This window comes from Coregonus lavaretus, assembly GCF_964263955.1.
Source record: "Coregonus lavaretus genome assembly, chromosome: 11".
NCBI lineage: Eukaryota > Metazoa > Chordata > Actinopteri > Salmoniformes > Salmonidae > Coregonus > Coregonus lavaretus.
In genome coordinates this window covers 60,335,452-60,363,115 of record NC_139998.1, presented here as the reverse complement: position 1 = coordinate 60,363,115, position 27,664 = coordinate 60,335,452, and the positions used below count along the sequence as shown (strand labels likewise).

The following is a 27,664-nucleotide window of genomic DNA, read 5'->3' as shown; positions in this document are numbered from 1 at the left end:
GCATCCGTTACAAGACCATGGTGCTTGCCTATGGAGCAGTGAGGGGAACGGCACCTCCGTACCTTCAGGCTCTGATCAGTCCCTACACCCAAACGAGGGCATTGCGTTCATCCACCTCTGGCCTGCTGGCTCCCCTTCCTCTGCGGAAGCATAGTTCCCGCTCAGCCCAGTCAAAACTGTTCGCTGCTCTGGCACCCCAATGGTGGAACAAGCTCCCTCACGACGCCAGGACAGCGGAGTCACTCACCACCTTCCGGAGACATTTGAAACCCCACCTCTTTAAGGAACACCTGGGATAGGATAAAGTAATCCTTCTACCCCCCCCCCCGCCCAAAAAAATAAAATAATTTAAAAGTATAATTGTAAAGTGGTTATCCCACTGGCTATAGGGTGAATGCACCAATTTGTAGTCGCTCTGGATAAGAGCGTCTGCTAAATGACGTAAATGTGCCCTTGAGCAAGGCACTTAACCCTAATTGCTCCTGTAAGTCGCTCTGGATAAGAGCGTCTGCTAAATGACTAAAATGTAAATATATAGTGCACTACTTTAGACCAGAGAATGGCACCCTATTCCCTATGTAGTGCACTACTTTAGACCAGAGAATGGCACCCTATTCCCTATGTAGTGCACTACTTTAGACCAGAGAATGGCACCCTATTCCCTACGTAGTGCACTACTTTAGACCAGAGAATGGCACCCTATTCCCTATATAGTGCACTACTTTAGACCAGAGAATGGCACCCTATTCCCTACCTAGTCAAATCAAATCACATTTCATTTGTCACGTGCGCCGAATACAACAGGTGTAGATCTTACAGAGAAATGCTTACTGACAAGCCCTTAACCAACAATGCAGTTTTAAGAAAATAGAGTTAAGAGAATATGTACAAAATAAACGAAAGTTAAAAAAGTAACACAATAAAATAACAATAACGAGGCTATATACAGGGGGTACCGGTACTGAGTCAATGTGTGGTGGTACAGGTTAGTCGAGGTAATTTGTACAGTAGGGGTAAAGTGACTATGCATAGATAATAAACAGTGAGTAGCAGCAGTGTAAAATCAATGTAAATAGTCTGGGTAGCCATGATTAGCTGTTCAGGAGTCTTATGGCTTGGGGGTAGAAGCTGTTAAGGAACCTTTTGGACCTAGACATGGCGCTCCGGTACCGCCTGCCATGCAGTAGCAGAGAGAACAGTCTATGACTTGGGTGGCTGGAGTCTTTGACAACTTTTTGGGCCTTCCTCTGACACCTCCTAGTATATACGTACTGGATGGCAGGAAGCTTGGCCCCAGTGATGTACTGGGCCGTACACACTACCCTCTGTAGTGCCTTGCGGTCGGAGGCCGAGCAGTTGCCATACCAGGCGGTGATGCAACCAGTCAGGATGGTGCAGCTGTATAACTTTTTGAGGATCTGAGGACCCATGCCAAATCTTTTCAGTCTCCTGAGGGAATAAGCTTTGTCGTGCCCTCTTCATGACTGTCTTGGTGTATTTGGACCATGATCATTTGTTGGTGATGTGGACACCAAGGAACTTGAAGCTCTCGACCCGCTCCACTACAGCCCCGTCGATGAGAATGGGGGCCTGTTCGGCCCTCCTTTTCCTGTTGTCCACAATCAGCTCTTTTGTCTTTCTCACGTTGAGGAGGAGGTTGTTATCCTGGCACCACACGGCCAGGTCTCTGACCTCCTCCCTATAGGCTGTCTCATCGTTGTCGGTGATCAGGCCTACCACCATTGTGTCGTCAGCAAACTTAATGATGGTGTTGGAGTCGTGCTTGGCCACACAGTCGTGGGTGAACAGGGAGTACAGGAGGGGACTGAGCACGCACCCCTGAGGGGCCCCCGTGTTGAGGATCAGCGTGGCAGATGTGTTGTTGTCTACCCTCACCACCTGGGGGCGTCCCGTCTGGAAGTCCAGGATCCAGTTGCAGAGGGAGGTGTTTAGTCCCAGGGTCCTTAGCTTAGTGATGAGCTTTGTGGGCACTATGGTGTTGAACGCTGAGCTGTAGTCAATGAACAGCATTCTCACATAGATGTTCCTTTTGTCCAGGTGGGAAAGGTGTGGAGTGCAATAGAGATTGCATCATCTGTGGATCTGTTGGGGCGGTATGCGAATTGGAGTGGGTCTAGGGTTTCCGGGATGATGGTGTGGATGTGAGCCATGACCAGCCTTTCAAAGCACTTCATGGCTACAGACATGAGTGCTATGGGTCGGTAGTCATTTAGGCAGGTTATCTTAGTGTTATTGGGCACAGGGACTATGGTGATCCGCTTGAAACATGTTGGTATTACAGACTCCGACAGGGAGAGGTTGAAAATGTCAGTGAAGACACTTGCCAGTTGGTCCGCGCATGCTCTGAGTATATGTCCTGGTAATCCGTCTGGCCCTGCGGCCTTGTGAATGTTGACCTGTTTAAATCAAAATCAAATCAAATTGTATTGGTCACATACACATATTTTGCAGATGTGCAGTAGTATCTAACAATTCACAACAATACACACAAATCTAAAAGTAAAAGGATGGAATTAAGAAATATATCAATATTAGGACGAGCAATGTCGGAGTGGCATTGACTAAATTACAGTAGAATAGAATACAGTATATACATATGAGATGAGTAAAGCAGTATGTAAACATTATTAAAGTGACTAGTGTTCCATTATTAAAGTGACTAGTGTTCCATTATTAAAGTGACCAGTGATTCCATGTCTTAGAGGCAGCAGCCTCTAAGGTGCAGGGTTGAGTAACTGGGTGGAAGCCGGCTAGTGATGGCTATTTAACAGTCTGATGACCTGTTGCCTTGAAATAGAATAGAAGCTGTTTTTCAGTCTCTCGGTCCCAGCTTTGATCCACCTGTACTGACCTTGCCTTCTGGATGATAGCGGGGTGAACAGGCCGTAGCTCGGGTGGTCTTACGCACATCTGCTACGGAGAGCGTGATCACACAGTCGTCTGGAACAGCTGGTGCTCTCATGCATGCTTCAGTGTTGCTTGCCTCGAAGCGAGCATAAAAGGCATTTAGCTCGTCTGGTAGGCTCGCGTCACTGAGCAGCTCACGGCTGGGTTTCCCTTTGTAGTCCGTAATAGTTTGCAAGCCCTGCCACATCCGAAGAGCGTCAGAGCCGGTGTAGTAGGATTCAATCACAGTCCTGTATTGACGCTTTGCCTGTTTGATGGTTCGTCTGAGGTTATAGCGGGATATCTTATAAGCGTCCCGCTCCTTGAAAGCGGAAGCTCTATCCTTTAGCTCAGTGCGGATGTTGCCTGTAATCCATGGCTTCTGGTTGGGATATGTACGTACTGTCACTGTGGGAACGACATCATCGATACACTTATTGATGAAGCCGGTGACTGATGTGGGATACTCCTCAATGAGTTGTGGAAAATAATCACTATACTTTATTACAAATCAAAATACTTCCAGAGTTTTTGTAGAACTAAGAATGACTTTATTACAATTTCAACAAAGCCGAGGCCGGTCTGCAGAGTAGCGCCCCCTCTTCTTCTCTCCCTCCATCTTATATAGTGCCCTCCACACACCATAGCTTTAAATCCCTCCCTCCTCAGTTTCCCGCTCTTTTATTGCTCCGCCCACTCCCTTTGTCTATGGTGGACGGCTACATTCGACTTTCATTCAGTTCAGATTCAATAGTAATACACTCAATCAATCCCTTATCTTGCAAAAACACTCATGTTTAGGTTAAACTCTGTTCAACCCCCTGGCGCCGCTCTTTATCACTTTGTGTGAGGAGAGAGACAAAAGGCCACAGGCTAGTTTCAGTCCCTGATAAGATAGGACAGCCATGGATTTAAGTAAAAGCGAGCAACTTGACCCTAAATCAGATTCCCTCTTTTACCCACACACACACAGTGAAATGACCCAATTCAGTTAGCCACAAAGAATGTTAACTATATGTTCATGATTAACTAAGTTGTATCTCATAGTCCACTAAACAATTTCCAACAAATGCCATCGAATGAATCCCGGAACATGTTCCAGTCAGTCCTGTAGTTTAGCATCTGCGTCATCTGACCACTTCCGTATTAACCGAGTCACTGGTTATTCCTGCTTTAGTTTTTGATTGTAAGCAGGAATCAGGAGGATAGAGTTATGGTCAGATTTGCCAAATGGAGGGCGAGGGAGAGCTTTGTACACGTCTCTGTGTGTGGAGTAAAGGTGGTCTAGAGTTTTTTTTGGTTCTCTGGTTGCACATTTAACATGCTGGTAGAAATGAGGTCAAATGGATTAAAGTTTTCCTGCATTAACTCTAACCCTGTGTTACTGTGTATTGGGTTAACTCTAACCCTGTGTTACTGTGTATTGGGTTAACTCTAACCCTGTGTTACTGTGTATTGGGTTAACTCTAACCCTGTGTTACTGTGTATTGGGTTAACTCTAACCCTGTGTTACTGTGTATTGGGTTAACTCTAACCCTGTGTTACTGTGTATTGGGTTAACTCTAACCCTGTGTTACTGTGTATTGGGTTAACTAACCCTGTGTTACTGTGTATTGGGTTAACTCTAACCCTGTGTTACTGTGTATTGGGCTAACTCTAACCCTGTGTTACTGTGTATTGGGTTAACTCTAACCCTGTGTTACTGTGTATTGGGCTAACTCTAACCCTGTGTTACTGTGTATTGGGTTAACTCTAACCCTGTGTTACTGTGTATTGGGTTAACTCTAACCCTGTGTTACTGTGTATTGGGTTAACTCTAACCCTGTCCCTTCTCTGTCATATCTCCTCTAGCATACTGTAAGGTGGGTGTGGGGATCTGCTATGACATGAGGTTTGCAGAGCTGGCCCAACTCTACGCTAAGAAAGGTAATGTGGTGACTGTGCTGCACTGGGCTGTGGAAGTAAACCTTGTAACCATAGTAGGTAGAAAAGGATCCCAAAGGGGCATGTACAGCGCATTCGGAAAGTATTCAGACCCCTTGACTTTTTCCACATTTTGTTATGTTACAACCTTATTCTAAAATTATTACTTTTTTTCCGAGACAGGACTGTGTCGAAGCACAGATCTGGGGAAGGGTACCCCAATATCTTTGCAGCATTGAAGGTCCCCAAGACATAGTGGCCTCCATCATTCTTAAATGGAAGAAGTTTGGAACCACGAAGACTCTTCCTAGAGCTGGCTGCCCGGCCAAACTGAGCAATCGGGGGAGCTGGGCCTTGGTCAGGGAGGTGACCAAGAACCGGATGGTCACTCTGACAGACCTCCAGAGTTCCTCTGTGGAGATGGGAGAACCTTCCAGAAAGATAACCATCTCTGCAGCACTCCACCAATCAGACCTTTATGGTAGAATGGCCAGACGGAAGCCACTCCTCAGTAAAAGGCACATGACAGCCCGCTTGAAGTTTGTCAAAAGGCACCTAAAGACTCTCAGACCATGAGAAACAAGATTCTCTGGTCTGATGAAACCAAGATTGAACTCTTTGGCCTGAATGCCAAGCGTCACGTCTGGAGGAAACCTGGCACCATCCCTACAGTGAAGCATGGTGGTGGCAGCATCATGCTGTGGGGATGTTTTTCAGCGGCAGGGACTGGGAGACTAGTCAGGATCGAGGGAAAGATGAACGGAGCAAAGTACAGAGAGATCCTTGATGAAAACCTGCTCCAGAGTGCTCAGGACCTCAGACTGGGGTGAAGGTTCACCTGGGGCGAAGGTTCACCTTCCAACAAGACAACACAGGAGTGGCTTCGGGACAAGTCTCTGAATGTCCTTGAGTGGCCCAGCCAGAGCCCGGACTTGAACCCGATCGAACATCTCTGGAGAGACCTGAAAATAGCTCTGCAGTGACGCTCCCATCCAACCTGACAGAGCTTGAAAGGATCTGCAGAGAAGAATGGGAGAAACTCCCCAAATACAGGTGTTCCAAGCTTGTAGCGTCATACCCAAGACGACTCAAGGCTGTAATCGCTGCCAAAGGTGCTTCAACAAAGTACTGAGTAAAGGGTTTGAATACTTGAATATCTGTTTTTTATTTTTAATAAATGTGCAAACATTTCTAAAAACCTGTTTTTGCTTTGTCATTATGGGGTATTGTGTGTAGATTGATGAGGGGAAAAAATTATTTAATCCATTTTAGAATAAGGCTGTAACGTAACAAAATGTGGGAAAAGTCAAGGGATCTGAATACTTTCCAAAAGCGCTGTATATAAAAACAAATATGAGTAAGGGAATGTATTGAAGTTGCAATGAATGAACAGTGGGCAGACCTGGATAGTGAGGATGTTGTTGTTGTCATGGTTATCTGTCTTCCATCAGGATGTCAGCTGTTGGTCTACCCTGGAGCATTCAACATGACCACCGGGCCGGCCCACTGGGAACTGCTGCAGAGAGGAAGGTTGGTGAACATCTTAGAAGACCAAAGGTTTATGAAACCAGTTTCTATGAAGTAATTTTCCATTTTAAAACCATTTGCTGTGTCCGGCTCTCTGGCTCTCTTCTGCCCACACCGTTAGTATTATGCCATCCTAAAGGACACACCGGTAGTGTTTGCTGGCCGAGAGTACTTAGCATCCCTGAACAGAGTGCCAGCCGTAATTTGCAAACCGATTCTACATGTCGAGAACATCCTGACTGGTTGTATCAGCATCTGGTATGGGGTCCGCGACCGGAAGGCCCTACAGAGGGCGGTGCAGACGGCCCACCACATCCCTGGGGGTGAGCTCCCAGCCATCCAGGCGGTGCAGACGGCCCACCACATCACTGGGGGTGAGCTCCCAGACGGCCCACCACATCCCTGGGGGTGAGCTCCCAGCCATCCAGGTGGTGCAGACGGCCCACCACATCACTGGGGGTGAGCTCCCAGCCATCCAGGTGGTGCAGACGGCCCACCACATCCCTGGGGGTGAGCTACCAGCCATCCAGGACGTACATGTCAGGCGGTGTCTGAGAAAGGCCTGAAGAATTGCAAAAGATTCCAGCCACCCAAGACATGGACTGTTCTCCATGCTCCCGTCTGGAAGGCGTTACCGATGCATCAAGGCTCTTCCTGGGTTCAGGCTAAATCAAGGCAGTTATACCATAGTGTGTGCCCTCAGGCCCCTACTCCACCACTACCACATATCTACAACACAAAATCCATGAGTATGTGTGTGTATAGAGCGTATGTTATCATGTGTGTGTCTGCATGTTTGTGTTGCTTCACAGTCCATAACTTGTATTTTTATCTGTTTTTTTAATTTGTTTCTACTGCTTGCATCAGTTACCTGATGTGGAATCGAGTTCCATGTAGTCATGGCTCTATGTAGTACTGTGCGCCTCCCATAGTCTGTTCTGGACTTGGGGACTGTGAAGAGACCTCTGGTGGCATGTCTTGTGGGGTATGCATGGGTGTCTGAGCTGTGTGCTAGTCGTTTAAACAGACAGCTCTGTGCTTTCAACATGTCAAAACCTCTCACAAATACAAGTAGTGATGAAGTCAATCTCTCATCTACTTTGAGCCAGGAGAGATTGACATGCATATTATTAATGTTAGCTCTCTGTGTACATCCAAGGGCCAGCCGTGCTGCCATGTTCTGAACCAATTTACATTTTCCTAAGTTCCTCTTTGTGGCACCTGACCACACGACTGAACAGTAGTCCAGGTGTGACAAAACTAGAGCCTGTAGGACCTGCCTTGTTGATAGTGCTGTTAAGAATGCAGAGCAGCACTTTATTATGGACAGACTTCTCCCCATCTAAGCTACTGTTGTATCAATATGTTTTTACCATGACAGTTTACAATCCAGGGTTACTCCAAGCAATTTAGTTTCCTCAACTTGATCAATTTCCACATTAGTTATTACAAGATGTAGTCGAGGTTTAGGGTTTAGTAAATGATTTGACCCAGCTTATTCCTTGCCACCCATTCTGAAACTATGGCTTTACACCCCCTGCTATATCTGAAACTATGGCTTTACACCCCCTGCTATATCTGAAACTATGGCTTTACACCCCCTGCTATATCTGAAACTATGGCTTTACACCCCCTGCTATATCTGAAACTATGGCTTTACACCCCCTGCTATATCTGAAACTATGGCTTTACACCCCCTGCTATATCTGAAACGATGGCTTTACACCCCCTGCTATATCTGAAACTATGGCTTTACACCCCCTGCTATATCTGAAACTATGGCTTTACACCCCCTGCTATATCTGAAACTATGGCTTTACACCCCCTGCTATATCTGAAACTATGGCTTTACACCCCCTGCTATATCTGAAACTATGGCTTTACACCCCCTGCTATATCTGAAACGATGGCTTTACACCCCCTGCTATATCTGAAACTATGGCTTTACACCCCCTGCTATATCTGAAACTATGGCTTTACACCCCCTGCTATATCTGAAACTATGGCTTTACACCCCCTGCTATATCTGAAACTATGGCTTTACACCCCCTGCTATATCTGAAACTATGGCTTTACACCCCCTGCTATATCTGAAACTATGGCTTTACACCCCCTGCTATATCTGAAACGATGGCTTTACACCCCCTGCTATATCTGAAACTATGGCTTTACACCCCCTGCTATATCTGAAACTATGGCTTTACACCCCCTGCTATATCTGAAACTATGGCTTTACACCCCCTGCTATATCTGAAACGATGGCTTTACACCCCCTGCTATATCTGAAACTATGGCTTTACACCCCCTGCTATATCTGAAACTATGGCTTTACACCCCCTGCTATATCTGAAACTATGGCTTTACACCCCCTGCTATATCTGAAACTATGGCTTTACACCCCCTGCTATATCTGAAACTATGGCTTTACACCCCCTGCTATATCTGAAACTATGGCTTTACACCCCCTGCTATATTGTGGATAAAGAGTTACCTGTCTAACAGAACACAGAGGGTGTTCTTTAATGGAAGCCTCGCCAACAAAATCCAGGTAGAATCAGGAATTCCCCAGGGCAGCTGTCTAGGCCCCTTACTTTTTTCCATCTTTACTAACGACATGCCTTTGAGTAAAGCCAGTGTGTCTATGTATGCGGATGACTCAACACTATACACGTCAGCTACCACAGCGACTGAAATGACAGCAACACTTAACAAAGAGCTGCAGTTAGTTTCAGAATGGGTGGCAAGGAATAAGTTAGTCCTAAATATTTAAAAAACTAAAAGCATTGTATTTGGGACGAATCATTTTAATCATGAATAATGTGGAAATTGATCAAGTTGAGGAGACTAAACTGCTTGGAGTAACCCTGGATTGTAAACTGTCATGGTCAAAACATATTGATACAACAGTAGCTAGGATGGGGAGAAGTCTGTCTATAATAAAGCGATTCTCTGCTTTCTTAACAGCACTATCAACAAGGCAGATCCTACAGGCCCTAGTTTTGTGGCACCTGGACTACTGTTCAGTCATGTGGTCAGGTGCCACAAAGAGGAACTTAGGAAAATAGCAATTGGCTCAGAACAGGGCAGCACGGCTGGTCTTGGATGTACACAGAGAGCTAACATTAATAATATGCATCTCAATCTCTCCTGGCTCATACCCCACAAGACATGCCACCAGAGGTCTCTTCACAGTCCCCAAGTCCAAAACAGACTATGGGAGGTGCACAGTACTACATAGAGCCATGACTACATGGAACTCTATTCCACATCAAGTAACTCATGCCAGCAGTAAAATTAGATTTAATAAACAGATGCAAATGCACCTTATGGAACAGCGGGGACTGTGAAGCAACACAAACATAGACACATGCATACAAACACATGATAACATACGCACTATACACACACGTACACATGGATTTTGTGTTATAGACATGTGGTAGTAGAGTAGAGGCCTAAGGGTACACACTGAAATCTGTTATGAATGTATTGTAATGTTTTTAAAATGTATAACTGCCTTAATTTTGCTGGACCCCAGGAAGAGTAGCTGCTGCCTTGGCAGGAACTAATGGGGATCCATAATAAATACAAATACACTAACACCCACGGACTCAAACTAACACCCACAGACTCACACTAACACCCACACCCACAGACTCACACTAACACCCACACACTCACAATAACACCCACAGACTCAAACTAACACCCACACACTCACGATAACACCCACCCACACCCACACACTCACAATAACACCCACACACTAACACCCACAGACTCACACTAACACCCACAGACTCACAATAACACATTTACATTTTAGTAAGTTAGTAGACGCTCTTATCCAGAGCGACTTACAGTTAGTGAGTGCATACATTTTCATACATAACACCCACACACTCACAATAACACTCACACACTCACAATAACACCCACACACTCACAATAACACCCACAGTCTCACACAAACACCCAGTCTCACACTAACACCCACAGTCTCACACAAACACCCACAGACTCACACAAACACCCACAGACTCACACTAACACCCACAGACTCACACAAACACCCACAGACTCACACTAACACCCACAGACTCACACAAACACCCACAGACTCACACTAACACCCACAGACTCACACTAACACCCACACACTCACACTAACACCCACAGACTCACAATACCACCCAGACACTCACAATAACACCCACACACTCACACCCACACACCAACACCCACAGACTCATAGTAACACCCACACACTCACACTAACACTTACACACTCACACTAACACCCACAGATTCACACTAACACACACACACTAACACCCATACACTCACAATAACACCCACACACAATAACACCCACAGACTCACATTAACACCCACAGACTCACACTTAAACCCACACACTCACAATAACACCCACAGACACACACTAACACCCACAGACACACTAACACCCACACACTCACACTAACACCCACAGACTCACACTAACACCCACAGACTCACACTCACACTAACACCCTCACACTAACACCCACACACTAACACCCACACACTCACAATAACACCCACAGACTCACACTAACACCCACACACTCACACTAACACCCACACACTCACACTAACACCCACACACTCACAATAACACCCACAGACTCACACTAACACCCACACACTCACACTAACACCCACACACTCACACTAACACCCACACACTCACAATAACACCCACAGACTCACACTAACACCCACACACTCACACTAACACCCACACACTCACACTAACACCCACACACTCACACTAACAACCACAGACTCACAATAACACCCACAGACTCACAATAACACATTTACATTTTAGTCATTTAGTAGACGCTCTTATCCAGAGCGACTTACAGTTAGTGAGTGCATACATTTTCATACATAACACCCACACCCACACACTCACAATAACACCCACACACTCACAATAACACCCACACACTCACAATAACACCCACAGACTCACACTAACACCCACAGTCTCACACAAACACCCACAGTCTCACACAAACACCCACAGTCTCACACAAACACCCACAGTCTCACACAAACACCCACAGTCTCACATAAACACCCACACACTCACACTAACACCCACATACTCACTATAACACCCACAGACTCACACTAACACCCACAGTCTCACACAAACACCCACAGTCTCACACAAACACCCACAGTCTCACACAAACACCCACAGTCTCACACAAACACCCACAGTCTCACACTAACACCCACACACTCACACTAACACCCACATACTCACTATAACACCCACATACTCACACTAACACCCACATACTCACACTAACACCCACAGACTCACACTAACACCCACAGACTCACACTAACACCCACAGACTCACACTAACACCCACAGACTCACACTAACACCCACAGACTCACACTAACACCCACACACTCACGATAACACCCACCCACACACTCACAATAACACCCACACACTAACACCCACAGACTCACACTAACACCCACAGACTCACAATAACACATTTACATTTTAGTAAGTTAGTAGACGCTCTTATCCAGAGCGACTTACAGTTAGTGAGTGCATACATTTTCATACATAACACCCACACACTCACAATAACACTCACACACTCACAATAACACCCACACACTCACACAAACACCCACAGACTCACACTAACACCCACAGACTCACACTAACACCCACAGACTCACACAAACACCCACAGACTCACACAAACACCCACAGACTCACACTAACACCCACAGACTCACACTAACACCCACAGACTCACACTAACACCCACAGACTAACACCCACACCCTACACTCACACTAGCACACACCCACATACTCACTATAACACCCACAGACTCACACTAACACCCACAGACTCACAATACCACCCAGACACTCACAATAACACCCACACACTCACACCCACACACCAACACCCACAGACTCATAGTAACACCCACACACTCACACTAACACTTACACACTCACACTAACACCCACAGATTCACACTAACACACACACACTAACACCCATACACTCACAATAACACCCACACACAATAACACCCACAGACTCACATTAACACCCACAGACTCACACTTAAACCCACACACTCACAATAACACCCACAGACACACACTAACACCCACAGACACACTAACACCCACACACTCACACTAACACCCACAGACTCACACTAACACCCACAGACTCACACTCACACTAACACCCTCACACTAACACCCACACACTAACACCCACACACTCACAATAACACCCACAGACTCACACTAACACCCACACACTCACAATAACACCCACACACTCACACTAACACCCACAGACTCACACTAACACCCACAGACTCACACTCACACTAACACCCTCACACTAACACCCACACACTAACACCCACAGACTCACACTAACACCCACAGACTCACACTAACACATTTACATTTTAGTCATTTAGTAGACGCTCTTATCCAGAGCGACTTACAGTTAGTGAGTGCATACATTTTCATACATAACACCCACACCCACACACTCACAATAACACCCACACACTCACAATAACACCCACACACTCACAATAACACCCACATACTCACACTAACACCCACATACTCACTATAACACCCACAGGCTCACACTAACACCCACATACTCACTATAACACCCACAGTCTCACATAAACACCCACATACTCACACTAACACCCACCCACCGACTCACACTAACACCCACAGACTCACACTAAAACCCACACACTCACACTAACACCCTCACACTAACACCCACACACTAACACCCATACACTCACACTAACACCCACACACAATAACACCCGCACACTCACACTAACACCCACAGACTCACACTAACAACCACATACTCACACTCACACTAACATTTACATTTACATTTACGTCATTTAGCAGACGCTCTTATCCAGAGCGACATACAAATTGGTGCATTCACCCTATAGCCAGTGGGATAACCACTTCACAATTATTATTATTTTTTTTTAGGGGGGGGGGGGGGGGGGGGGTAGAAGGATTACTTTATCCCACACACAATAACACCCACAGACTCACATTAACACCCACAGACTCACACTTAAACCCACACACTCACAATAACACCCACAGACACACACTAACACCCACAGACACACTAACACCCACACACTCACACTAACACCCACAGACTCACACTAACACCCACAGACTCACACTCACACTAACACCCTCACACTAACACCCACACACTAACACCCACACACTCACAATAACACCCACAGACTCACACTAACACCCACACACTCACACTAACACCCACACACTCACACTAACACCCACACACTCACAATAACACCCACAGACTCACACTAACACCCACACACTCACACTAACACCCACACACTCACACTAACACCCACACACTCACAATAACACCCACAGACTCACACTAACACCCACACACTCACACTAACACCCACACACTCACACTAACACCCACACACTCACACTAACAACCACAGACTCACAATAACACCCACAGACTCACAATAACACATTTACATTTTAGTCATTTAGTAGACGCTCTTATCCAGAGCGACTTACAGTTAGTGAGTGCATACATTTTCATACATAACACCCACACCCACACACTCACAATAACACCCACACACTCACAATAACACCCACACACTCACAATAACACCCACAGACTCACACTAACACCCACAGTCTCACACAAACACCCACAGTCTCACACAAACACCCACAGTCTCACACAAACACCCACAGTCTCACACAAACACCCACAGTCTCACATAAACACCCACACACTCACACTAACACCCACATACTCACTATAACACCCACAGACTCACACTAACACCCACAGTCTCACACAAACACCCACAGTCTCACACAAACACCCACAGTCTCACACAAACACCCACAGTCTCACACAAACACCCACAGTCTCACACTAACACCCACACACTCACACTAACACCCACATACTCACTATAACACCCACATACTCACACTAACACCCACATACTCACACTAACACCCACAGACTCACACTAACACCCACAGACTCACACTAACACCCACAGACTCACACTAACACCCACAGACTCACACTAACACCCACAGACTCACACTAACACCCACACACTCACGATAACACCCACCCACACACTCACAATAACACCCACACACTAACACCCACAGACTCACACTAACACCCACAGACTCACAATAACACATTTACATTTTAGTAAGTTAGTAGACGCTCTTATCCAGAGCGACTTACAGTTAGTGAGTGCATACATTTTCATACATAACACCCACACACTCACAATAACACTCACACACTCACAATAACACCCACACACTCACACAAACACCCACAGACTCACACTAACACCCACAGACTCACACTAACACCCACAGACTCACACAAACACCCACAGACTCACACAAACACCCACAGACTCACACTAACACCCACAGACTCACACTAACACCCACAGACTCACACTAACACCCACAGACTAACACCCACACCCTACACTCACACTAGCACACACCCACATACTCACTATAACACCCACAGACTCACACTAACACCCACAGACTCACAATACCACCCAGACACTCACAATAACACCCACACACTCACACCCACACACCAACACCCACAGACTCATAGTAACACCCACACACTCACACTAACACTTACACACTCACACTAACACCCACAGATTCACACTAACACACACACACTAACACCCATACACTCACAATAACACCCACACACAATAACACCCACAGACTCACATTAACACCCACAGACTCACACTTAAACCCACACACTCACAATAACACCCACAGACACACACTAACACCCACAGACACACTAACACCCACACACTCACACTAACACCCACAGACTCACACTAACACCCACAGACTCACACTCACACTAACACCCTCACACTAACACCCACACACTAACACCCACACACTCACAATAACACCCACAGACTCACACTAACACCCACACACTCACAATAACACCCACACACTCACACTAACACCCACAGACTCACACTAACACCCACAGACTCACACTCACACTAACACCCTCACACTAACACCCACACACTAACACCCACAGACTCACACTAACACCCACAGACTCACACTAACACATTTACATTTTAGTCATTTAGTAGACGCTCTTATCCAGAGCGACTTACAGTTAGTGAGTGCATACATTTTCATACATAACACCCACACCCACACACTCACAATAACACCCACACACTCACAATAACACCCACACACTCACAATAACACCCACATACTCACACTAACACCCACATACTCACTATAACACCCACAGGCTCACACTAACACCCACATACTCACTATAACACCCACAGTCTCACATAAACACCCACATACTCACACTAACACCCACCCACCGACTCACACTAACACCCACAGACTCACACTAAAACCCACACACTCACACTAACACCCTCACACTAACACCCACACACTAACACCCATACACTCACACTAACACCCACACACAATAACACCCGCACACTCACACTAACACCCACAGACTCACACTAACAACCACATACTCACACTCACACTAACATTTACATTTACATTTACGTCATTTAGCAGACGCTCTTATCCAGAGCGACATACAAATTGGTGCATTCACCCTATAGCCAGTGGGATAACCACTTCACAATTATTATTATTTTTTTTTAGGGGGGGGGGGGGGGGGGGTAGAAGGATTACTTTATCCTATCCCAGGTATTCCTTAAAGAGGTGGGGTTTCAAATGTCTCCGGAAGGTGGTGAGTGACTCCGCTGTCCTGGCGTCGTGAGGGAGCTTGTTCCACCATTGGGGTGCCAGAGCAGCGAACAGTTTTGACTGGGCTGAGCGGGAACTATGCTTCCGCAGAGGAAGGGGAGCCAGCAGGCCAGAGGTGGATGAACGCAATGCCCTCGTTTGGGTGTAGGGACTGATCAGAGCCTAAAGGTACGGAGGTGCCGTTCCCCTCACAGCTCCATAGGCAAGCACCATGGTCTTGTAACTGATGCGAGCTTCAACTGGAAGCCAGTGGAGTGTGCGGAGGAGCGGGGTGACGTGAGAGAACTTGGGAAGGTTGAACACCAGACGGGCTGCGGCATTCTGGATGAGTTGTAGGGGTTTAATGGCGCAGGCAGGGAGCCCAGCCAACAGCGAGTTGCAGTAATCCAGACGGGAGATGACAAGTGCCTGGATTAGGACCTGTGCCGCTTCCTGTGTAAGGCAGGGTCGTACTCTCCGAATGTTGTAGAGCATGAACCTGCAGGATCGGGTTACCGCCTTGATGTTAGCGGAGAACGACAGGGGGTGTCCAGGGTCACGCCAAGGCTCTTCGCACTCTGGAGGAGGACACAACGGAGTTGTCAACCGTGATGGCGAGATCATGGAACGGGCAGTCCTTCCCCGGGAGGAAGAGCAGCTCCGTCTTGCCAAGGTTCAGCTTGAGGTGGTGATCCGTCATCCATACTGATATGTCTGCCAGACATGCAGAGATGCGATTCGCCACCTGGTTATCAGAAGGGGGAAAGGAGAAGATTAGTTGTGTATCGTCAGCGTAGCAATGATAGGAGAGGCCATGTGAGGATATGACAGAGCCAAGTGACTTGGTGTATAGGGAGAATAGGAGAGGGCCTAGAACTGAGCCCTGGGGGACACCAGTGGTGAGAGCACGTGGTGCGGAGACAGCTTCTCGCCACGCCACTTGGTAGGAGCGACCGGTCAGGTAGGACGCAATCCAGGAGTGAGCCACGCCGGAGATGCCCAGCTCGGAGAGGGTGGAGAGGAGGATCTGATGGTTCACAGTATCAAAGGCAGCAGACAGGTCTAGAAGGACAAGAGCAGAGGAGAAAGAGTTAGCTTTAGCAGTGCGGAGAGCCTCCGTGACACAGAGAAGAGCAGTCTCAGTTGAATGACCAGTCCTGAAACCTGACTGGTTTGGATCAAGAAGGTCATTCTGAGAGAGATAGCAAGAGAGTTGGCTAAAGACGGCACGCTCAATAGTTTTGGAAAGAAAAGAAAGAAGGGATACTGGTCTGTAGTTGTTGACATCAGTGGGATCGAGTGTTGGTTTTTTGAGAAGGGGTGCAACTCTCGCTCTCTTGAAGACGGAAGGGACATGGCCAGCGGTCAAGGATGAGTTGATCAGCGAGGTGAGGTAGGGGAGAAGATCACCGGAGATGGTCTGGAGAAGAGAGGAGGGGATGGGGTCAAGCGGGCAGGTTGTTGGGCGGCCTGCAGTCACAAGACGCAAGATTTTATCTGGAGAGAGAGGGGAGAAAGAAGTCAAAGCATAGGGTAGGGCAGTGTGAGCAGGATCAGCAGTATCATTAGACTTAACAAACGAGGATCGGATGTCGTCAACCTTCTTTTCAAAGTGGTTGACAAAGTCATCCACAGAGAGGGAGGAGGGGGGGGGGGGGGGGATTCAGCAGGGAGGAGAATGTGGCAAAGAGCTTCCTAGGGTTAGAGGCAGATGCTTGGAATTTAGAGTGGTAGAAAGTGGCCTTAGCAGCAGAAACAGATGAAGAAAATGTAGAGAGGAGGGAGTGAAAAGATGCCAGGTCGGCAGGGAGTTTAGTTTTCTTCCATTTCCGCTCCGCTGCCCGGAGCTCTGTTCTGTGAGCTCGCAATGAGTCATCAAGCCACGGAGCTGGAGGGGAGGACCGAGCCGGCCGGGAGGATAGGGGACACAGAGAGTCAAAGGATGCAGAAAGGGAGGAGAGGAGGGTTGAGGAGGCAGAATCAGGAGATTGGAGGGAGAAGGATTGAGCAGAGGGAAGAGATGATAGGATGGAAGAGGAGAGAGTAGTGGGAGAGAGAGAGCGAAGGTTGCGGCGGCGCATTACCATCTGTGTAGGGGCAGAGTGAGTAGTGTTGGAGGAGAGCGAGAGAGAAAAGGATACAAAGTAGTGGTCGGAGACATGGAGGGGAGTTGCAGTGAGATTAGTAGAAGAGCAGCATCTAGTAAAGATGAGGTCAAGCGTATTGCCTGCCTTGTGAGTAGGGGGGGACGGTGAGAGGGTGAGGTCAAAAGAGGAGAGGAGTGGAAAGAAGGAGGCAGAGAGAAATGAGTCAAATGTAGACGTAGGGAGGTTGAAATCCCCCAAAACTGTGAGGGGTGAGCCATCCTCAGGAAAGGAGCTTATCAAGGCGTCAAGCTCATTGATGAACTCTCCAAGGGAACCTGGAGGGCGATAGATGACAAGGATATTAAGCTTAAGTGCCACCACCCCGCTGACCAGATGCTCTCGGGGTATGCGAGAACACATGGTCAGACGAGGAGAGAGCAGTAGGAGTAGCAGTGTTTTCAGTGGTAATCCATGTTTCCGTCAGCGCCAAGAAGTCGAGGGATTGGAGGGTAGCATAGGCTGGGATGAAGTCTGCCTTGTTGGCAGCAGAACGGCAGTTCCAGAGGCTGCCTGAGACCTGGAACTCCAGGTGAGTGGTGCGTGCAGGGACCACCAGGTTAGAGAGGCAGCAGCCACGCGGTGTGAGGCGTTTGTGTAGCCTGTGCGGAGAGGAGAGAACAGGGATAGGCAGAGGCATAGTTGACAGGCTGCAGCAAATGGCTACAATAATGCAGAGGAGATCGGAATGAAATGAACTAAACATCTGGGAAAGGAGAGAGCGGGCCTCCCTCACCACAACTCCCAAATATAACTCTCCCAACTTCCACCTCAGAAACTATAATTGTTGTAAACTACAGCGGTTCAATGTTTCTATGAATAGACTAACTCAGCTAGCTACCTAGGCGCAGCACGAACGGCACGAACACACAGAGAGAGCCAAACTAACGTTAACTAGTCACCCATGTCCCGAATTCCCTGAACGACTCGGGCTATCAATATGTAAAAAACAAAACACAAATGTAGGTTATGACTTACCCCTAGCAGCTACTATTAGCTAGCCAAGTGCAAAGCTAGCCACTGAATTGACTCAGCCAGTTCGCGTCTGTTCGCTAGGTCGTTCCAGCTATTGTTTACTAGTAGCTGTACAGGTAGCAACAAGCTAGCTCAATTTCAATAACACCCTCACACTAACACCCACACACTAACACCCACACACTCACACTAACAACCACAGACTCACACTAACACCCACACACGAACACCCACACTAATACCCACACACCCACAATAACACCCACACACTCACACTAACACCCACACACTCACACTAACACCCACAGACTCACACTAACACCCACAGACTCACACTAACAACCACAGACTCACACTAACACCCATAGACTAACACCCACAGACTCACACTAACACCCACAGTCTCACACAAACACCCACAGTCTCACAAAAACACCCACAGACTCAGACTAACACCCACAGACTCACACTAACACCCACAGACTCCCGATAACACCCAGACACTCACAATAACACCTACACACTCACACCCACACACAGACTCATACTAACACCCACACATTCACACTAACACCCACAGACTCACACTAAAACCCTCACACTAACACCCACACACTCACAATAACACCCACACACTCACACTAACACCCACAGACTCACACTAACACCCACACACTCACAATAACACCCACACACCCACACTAACACCCACAGGCTCACACTAACACCCACAGACTCACACTAACACCCTCACACTAACACCCACACACTAACACCCACACACTCACAATAACACCCACACACAATAACACCCACAGACTCACACTAACACCCACATACTCACACTAACACCCACACACTCACATTAACACCCACAGATTCACACTAACACCCACGGACTAACACCCACAGATTCACACTAATACCCACAGACTCACACTAACACCCACAGACTCAGACTAACACCCACAGACTCACACTAACACCCACATACTCACACTAACACCCACACACTCACATTAACACCCACAGATTCACACTAACACCCACGGACTAACACCCACAGATTCACACTAATACCCACAGACTCACACTAACACCCACAGACTCAGACTAACACCCACAGACTCACAATAACACCCACAGACTCACACTAACACCCACAGACTCACACAAACACCCACAGACTCACACTAACACCCACAGTCTCACACAAACACCCACAGACTCACACTAACACCCACAGACTCACACTAACACCCACAGTCTCACACAAACACCCACAGACTCACACTAACACCCACAGTCTCACACTAACACCCACAGACTCACAATAACACCCACAGACTCACACTAACACCCACAGACTCACACTAACAACCACAGACTCACACTAACACCCACAGACTCACACTAACACCCACAGTCTCACACTAACACCCACATACTCACACTAACACCCACACACTCACACTAACACCCACAGTCTCACAATAACACCCACAGACTCACACTAACACCCACATACTCACACTAACACCCACACACTCACATTAACACCCACAGATTCACACTAACACCCACGGACTAACACCCACAGACTCACAGTAATTCCCACAGACTCACACTAACACCCACAGACTCACACTAACACCCACAGATTCACACTAACACCCACGGACTAACACCCACAGACTCACACTAACACCCACATACTCACACTAACACCCACACACTCACATTAACACCCACAGATTCACACTAACACCCACGGACTAACACCCACAGATTCACACTAATACCCACAGACTCACACTAACACCCACAGACTCACACTAACACCCACATACTCACACTAACACCCACACACTCACATTAACACCCACAGATTCACACTAACACCCACGGACTAACACCCAGAGACTCACAGTAATTCCCACAGACTCACACTAACACCCACAGACTCACACTAACACCCACAGACTCATACTAACACTTACACACTCCCACTAACACCCAGACTCACACTAACACCCACAGACTCACACTAAAACCCACACCCTCACACTAACACCCACACCCTCACACTAACACCCACAGACTCACGATAACACGCAGACACTCACAATAACACCCACACACTCACACCCACACACTAACACCCACAGACTCATACTAACACCCACACACTCACACTAACACTTACACACTCACACTAACACCCACACACTCACACTAACACTTACACACTCACACTAAAACCCACACCCTCACACTAACACCCACACACTAACACCCACACACTCACAATAACACCCACACACAATAACACCCACAGACTCACATTAACACCCACAAACTCACACTAACACCCACACACTCACATTAACACCAACAGACTCACACTCATACTAACACCCACAGACTCACACTAACACCCACAGACTCACACTCACACCCACAGACTCACATTAACACCAACAGACTCACACTAACACCCACAGACTCACACTAACACCCACAGACTCACACTAACACCCACAGACTCACATTAACACCAACAGACTCACACTCACACTAACACCCACAAACTAACACCCACACACTCACAATAACACCCACAGACTCACACTAACACCCACAGACTCACACTTAAACCCACACACTCACACTAACACCCTCACACTAACACCCACACACTAACACCCACACACTCACAATAACACCTACATACAATAACACCCACAGACTCACACTAACACCCACAGACTCACGATAACACCCAGACACTCACAATAACACCCACACACTCACACCCACACACTAACGCCCACAGACTCACACTAAAACCTACACACTCACACTAACACCCACAGACTCACACTAACACCCACACACTAACACTTACACACTCACACTAACACCCACAGATTCACACTAACACCCACAGACTCACACTAAAACCCACACATTCACACTAACACCCTCACACTTACACCCACACACTAACACCCACACACTCACCATAACACCCACACACAATAACACCCACAGACTCACACTAACACCCACAGACTCACACTAATTCCCACAGACTCACACTAACACCCACAGACTCACACTAACACCCACACACTCACACTAACACCCACAGACTCACACTAACACCCACAGTCTCACACTAACACCCACACCCTCACACTAACACCCACAGACTCACGATAACACCCAGACACTCATAATAACACCCACAGACTCACACTAACACCCACAGACTCACGATAACACCCAGACACTCACAATAACACCCACACACTCACACCCACACACTAACGCCCACAGACTCACACTAAAACCTACACACTCACACTCACACTAACACCCACAGACTCATACTAACACCCACACACTAACACTTACACACTCACACTAACACCCACAGATTCACACTAACACCCACAGATTCACACTAACACCCACCGACTCACACAAACACCCACCGACTCACACAAACACCCACAGACTCACACTAACACCCACAGACTCACACTAAAACCCACCGACTCACACTAACACCCACAGACTCACACTAACACCCACACACTCACACTAACACACTCACAATAACACCCACACACAAAAACACCCACAGACTCACACTAACACCCACGGACTAACACCCACAGTCTCACACAAACACCCACAGTCTCACACAAACACCCACAGACTCACACTAACACCCACCGACTCACACTAAAACCCACAGACTCACACTAACACCCACGGACTAACACCCACAGTCTCACACTAACACCCACAGACTCACACAAACACCCACAGTCTCACACTAACACCCACAGTCTCACACTAACACCCACAGACTCACACTAACACCCACAGTCTCACACTAACACCCACAGACTCACACTAAAACCCACACACTCACACTAACACCCTCACACTAACACCCACACACTAACACCCACACACTCACAATAACACCCACACACAATAACACCCACAGACTCACACTAACACCCACGGACTAACACCCACAGTCTCACACTAACACCCACAGTCTCACACTAACACCCACAGACTCACACTAACACCCACAGACTCACACTAACACCCACAGACTCACACTAACACCCACAGACTCACACTAACACCCACAGACTCACAATACCACCCACAGACTCACACTAACACCCACAGACTCAAATACACACACACCAACACTTGTGCTGCTGCCATACTGTTTACTATTATTATTTATCCTGCTACCAGTGTCTTTCTCCTAACCCCTGGCGCAGTGGTCTAAGGCACTGCATCGCAGTGCTAGCTGTGCCACTAGAGATCCTGGTTCGAATCCAGGCTCTGTCGTAGCCGGCCGCGACCGGGAGACCCATGGGGCGGCGCACAATTGGCCCAGCGTCGTCCAGGGTAGGGGAGGGAATGGCCGGCAGGGGATGTAGCTCAGTTGGTAGAGCATGGCGTTTGCAACGCCAGGGTTGTGGGTTCGATAAAATAATGTATGTGCTAACTGTAAGTCGCTCTGGATAAGAGCGTCTGCTAAATGACTAAAATGTAAAATGTAAAATGTACAAACAGTATCTACCAGTGTCTTTCTCCTAACCCCTGGCTACATGTACAAACAGTATCTACCAGTGTCTTTCTCTGCAAATTTGGTACTGACCCTGACCCAGACCCAGACCCAGACCCTGTATATAGCTTCCTCTTTTATTTATTATTTCTCCTGTTTGTTATTAAATGTTTGTTTTTAGTTTTTTGTAATAGTTCTACTATTTTGATATTGAATACTGCGCTGTTGGGTAGGGCTTGCAAGTTAAGCATTTCACTGTACTTGTGCATGTGACAAATTCAACTTGAATTGCGCAAAAATGTTAGCAGTCAGACGTCCACCAGCGGGTGGTCCCTAAAACTCACCACGCCGAATGAACGGCAGACAGATGGCAGATGAACGGTAGAGCAACATTCACTGCTGTGTGTGGTCTTTAACTCAGACTCCTGTCGGTCTGTCTGTCTCCCTACCAGGGCGGTTGATAACCAGGTGTACGTGGCCACAGCTTCCCCTGCCAGAGATGAGACAGCCTCCTACGTGGCCTGGGGTCACAGCACTGTCGTTAGCCCCTGGTGAGTACTAGAGAGCCTGGGGTCACAGCACTGTCGTTAGCCCCTGGTGAGTACTAGAGAGCCTGGGGTCACAGCACTGTCGTTAGCCCCTGGTGAGTACTAGAGAGCCTGGGGTCACAGCACTGTCATTAGCCCCTGGTGAGTACTAAGGAGAGTCTGGGGTCACAGCACTGTTGTTAGCCCCTGGTGAGTACTAGAGAGCCTGGGGTCACAGCACTGTCGTTAGCCCCTGGTGAGTACTAAGGAGAGTCTGGGGTCACAGCACTGTCGTTAGCCCCTGGTGAGTACTAGAGAGCCTGGGGTCACAGCACTGTCGTTAGCCCCTGGTGAGTACTAAGGAGAGCCTGGGGTCACAGCACTGTCGTTAGCCCCTGGTGAGTACTAGAGAGCCTGGGGTCACAGCACTGTCGTTAGCCCCTGGTCAGTACTAAGGAGAGCCTGGGGTCACAGCACTGTCGTTAGCCCCTGGTGAGTACTAGACAGCTTGGGGTCACAGCACTGTCGTTAGCCCCTGGTGAGTACTAGACAGCCTGGGGTCACAGCACTGTCGTTAGCCCCTGGTGAGTACTAAGGAGAGTCTGGGGTCACAGCACTGTCGTTAGCCCCTGGTGAGTACTAGAGAGCCTGGGGTCACAGCACTGTCGTTAGCCCCTGGTGAGTACTAAGGAGAGTCTGGGGTCACAGCACTGTCGTTAGCCCCTGGTGAGTACTAAGGAGAGTCTGGGGTCACAGCACTGTCGTTAGCCCCTGGTGAGTACTAGACAGCACATACTGTAGTGTGTAATGCCACGTGCAGTGTCTGTAATCACACTGTATTTCCTGTAGGTGCCAGTCATGTCCTGTGTACAGAATGTGTTTTATTGGATGTGTGATGTGATTGAAAGCATTTATAACGGTAACATCTATCATGACAGGGGAGAGGTGATATCTAAGGCAGGGTCTGAAGAGGCTGTTGTTTACGCAGACATTGGTGAGTGGTGCCAGAGTGGTCCTAAACCTCTTTGTGAGTGGTTCAGTGTGGTTGAGTGGTCCTTAACCTCTTTGTGAGTGGTTCAGTGTGGTTGAGTGGTCCTTAACCTCTTTGTGAGTGGTTCAGTGTGGTTGAGTGGTCCTTAACCTCTTTGTGAGTGGTTCAGTGTGGTTGAGTGGTCCTAAACCTCTTTGTGAGTGGTTCAGTGTGGTTGAGTGGTCCTTAACCTCTTTGTGAGTGGTTCAGTGTGGTTGAGTGGTCCTTAACCTCTTTGTGAGTGGTTCAGTGTGGTTGAGTGGTCCTTAACCTCTTTGTGAGTGGTTCAGTGTGGTTGAGTGGTCCTTAACCTCTTTGTGAGTGGTTCAGTGTGGTTGAGTGGTCCTTAACCTCTTTGTGAGTGGTTCAGAGTGGTTGAGTGGTCCTTAACCTCTTTGTGAGTGGTTCAGTGTGGTTGAGTGGTCCTTAACCTCTTTGTGAGTGGTTCAGTGTGGTTGAGTGGTCCTTAACCTCTTTGTGAGTGGTTCAGTGTGGTTGAGTGGTCCTTAACCTCTTTGTGAGTGGTTCAGTGTGGTTGAGTGGTCCTTAACCTCTTTGTGAGTGGTTCAGTGTGGTTGAGTGGTCCTTAACCTCTTTGTGAGTGGTTCAGTGTGGTTGAGTGGTCCTTAACCTCTTTGTGAGTGGTTCAGTGTGGTTGAGTGGTCCTTAACCTCTTTGTGAGTGGTTCAGTGTGGTTGAGTGGTCCTTAACCTCTTTGTGAGTGGTTCAGTGTGGTTGAGTGGTCCTTAACCTCTTTGTGAGTGGTTCAGTGTGGTTGAGTGGTCCTTAACCTCTTTGTGAGTGGTTCAGTGTGGTTGAGTGGTCCTTAACCTCTTTGTGAGTGGTTCAGTGTGGTTGAGTGGTCCTTAACCTCTTTGTGAGTGGTTCAGTGTGGTTGAGTGGTCCTTAACCTCTTTGTGAGTGGTTCAGTGTGGTTGAGTGGTCCTAAACCTCTTTGTGAGTGGTTCAGTGTGGTTGAGTGGTCCTAAACCTCTTTGTGAGTGGTTCAGTGTGGTTGAGTGGTCCTTAACCTCTTTGTGAGTGGTTCAGTGTGGTTGAGTGGTCCTTAACCTCTTTGTGAGTGGTTCAGTGTGGTTGAGTGGTCCTTAACCTCTTTGTGAGTGGTTCAGTGTGGTTGAGTGGTCCTTAACCTCTTTGTGAGTGGTTCAGTGTGGTTGAGTGGTCCTAAACCTCTTTGTGAGTGGTTCAGTGTGGTTGAGTGGTCCTTAACCTCTTTGTGAGTGGTTCAGTGTGGTTGAGTGGTCCTAAACCTCTTTGTGAGTGGTTCTGTAGTTCTGGAACTTTTATTGCGATAAAAATAAAAACAAACCTTTCCATCAGATTCTTTCTGGGTCGTTTTGATATTGGCCACATTAGAGAGGAATAGGCAAACTACTCTATAATCTGTGGGCATTGAACCAGCACTATTATCCACTGTGACTAACGTAACTGTAGTTTGAACCAGCACTAATATCCACTGTGACTAACGTAACTGTAGTTTGAACCAGCACTATTATCCACTGTGACTAACGTAACTGTAGTTTGAACCAGCACTAATATCCACTGTGACTAACGTAACTGTAGTTTGAGCCAGCACTAATATCCACTGTGACTAACGTAACTGTAGTTTGAACCAGCACTAATATCCACTGTGACTAACGTAACTGTAGTTTGAACCAGCACTAATATCCACTGTGACTAACGTAACTGTAGTTTGAACCAGCACTAATATCCACTGTGACTAACGTAACTGTAGTTTGAGCCAGCACTAATATCCACTGTGACTAACGTAACTGTAGTTTGAACCAGCACTAATATCCACTGTGACTAACGTAACTGTAGTTTGAACCAGCACTAATATCCACTGTGACTAACGTAACTGTAGTTTGAACCAGCACTAATATCCACTGTGACTAACGTAACTGTAGTTTGAACCAGCACTAATATCCACTGTGACTAACGTAACTGTAGTTTGAACCAGCACTAATATCCACTGTGACTAACGTAACTGTAGTTTGAACCAGCACTAATATCCACTGTGACCAGTGGCGGCTCCTGAAAA

The 27,664-nt window shown here is 47.5% G+C and overlaps 1 protein-coding gene across 1 annotated transcript in view; it reads left to right on the top strand.

The window, feature by feature from the left end:
- The window catches only part of nit2 (nitrilase family, member 2), a 38,191-nt gene that overhangs the window by 6,859 nt on the left and 3,668 nt on the right, over positions 1–27,664 (top strand). Inside the window, exons 6-9 of the mRNA XM_084171228.1 lie at positions 4,759–4,833; positions 6,282–6,360; positions 24,498–24,596; positions 25,511–25,566. Of these exons, the coding sequence (XP_084027354.1) occupies positions 4,759–4,833; positions 6,282–6,360; positions 24,498–24,596; positions 25,511–25,566 (309 nt within the window). The remainder of the gene's footprint in view (positions 1–4,758; positions 4,834–6,281; positions 6,361–24,497; positions 24,597–25,510; positions 25,567–27,664) is intronic.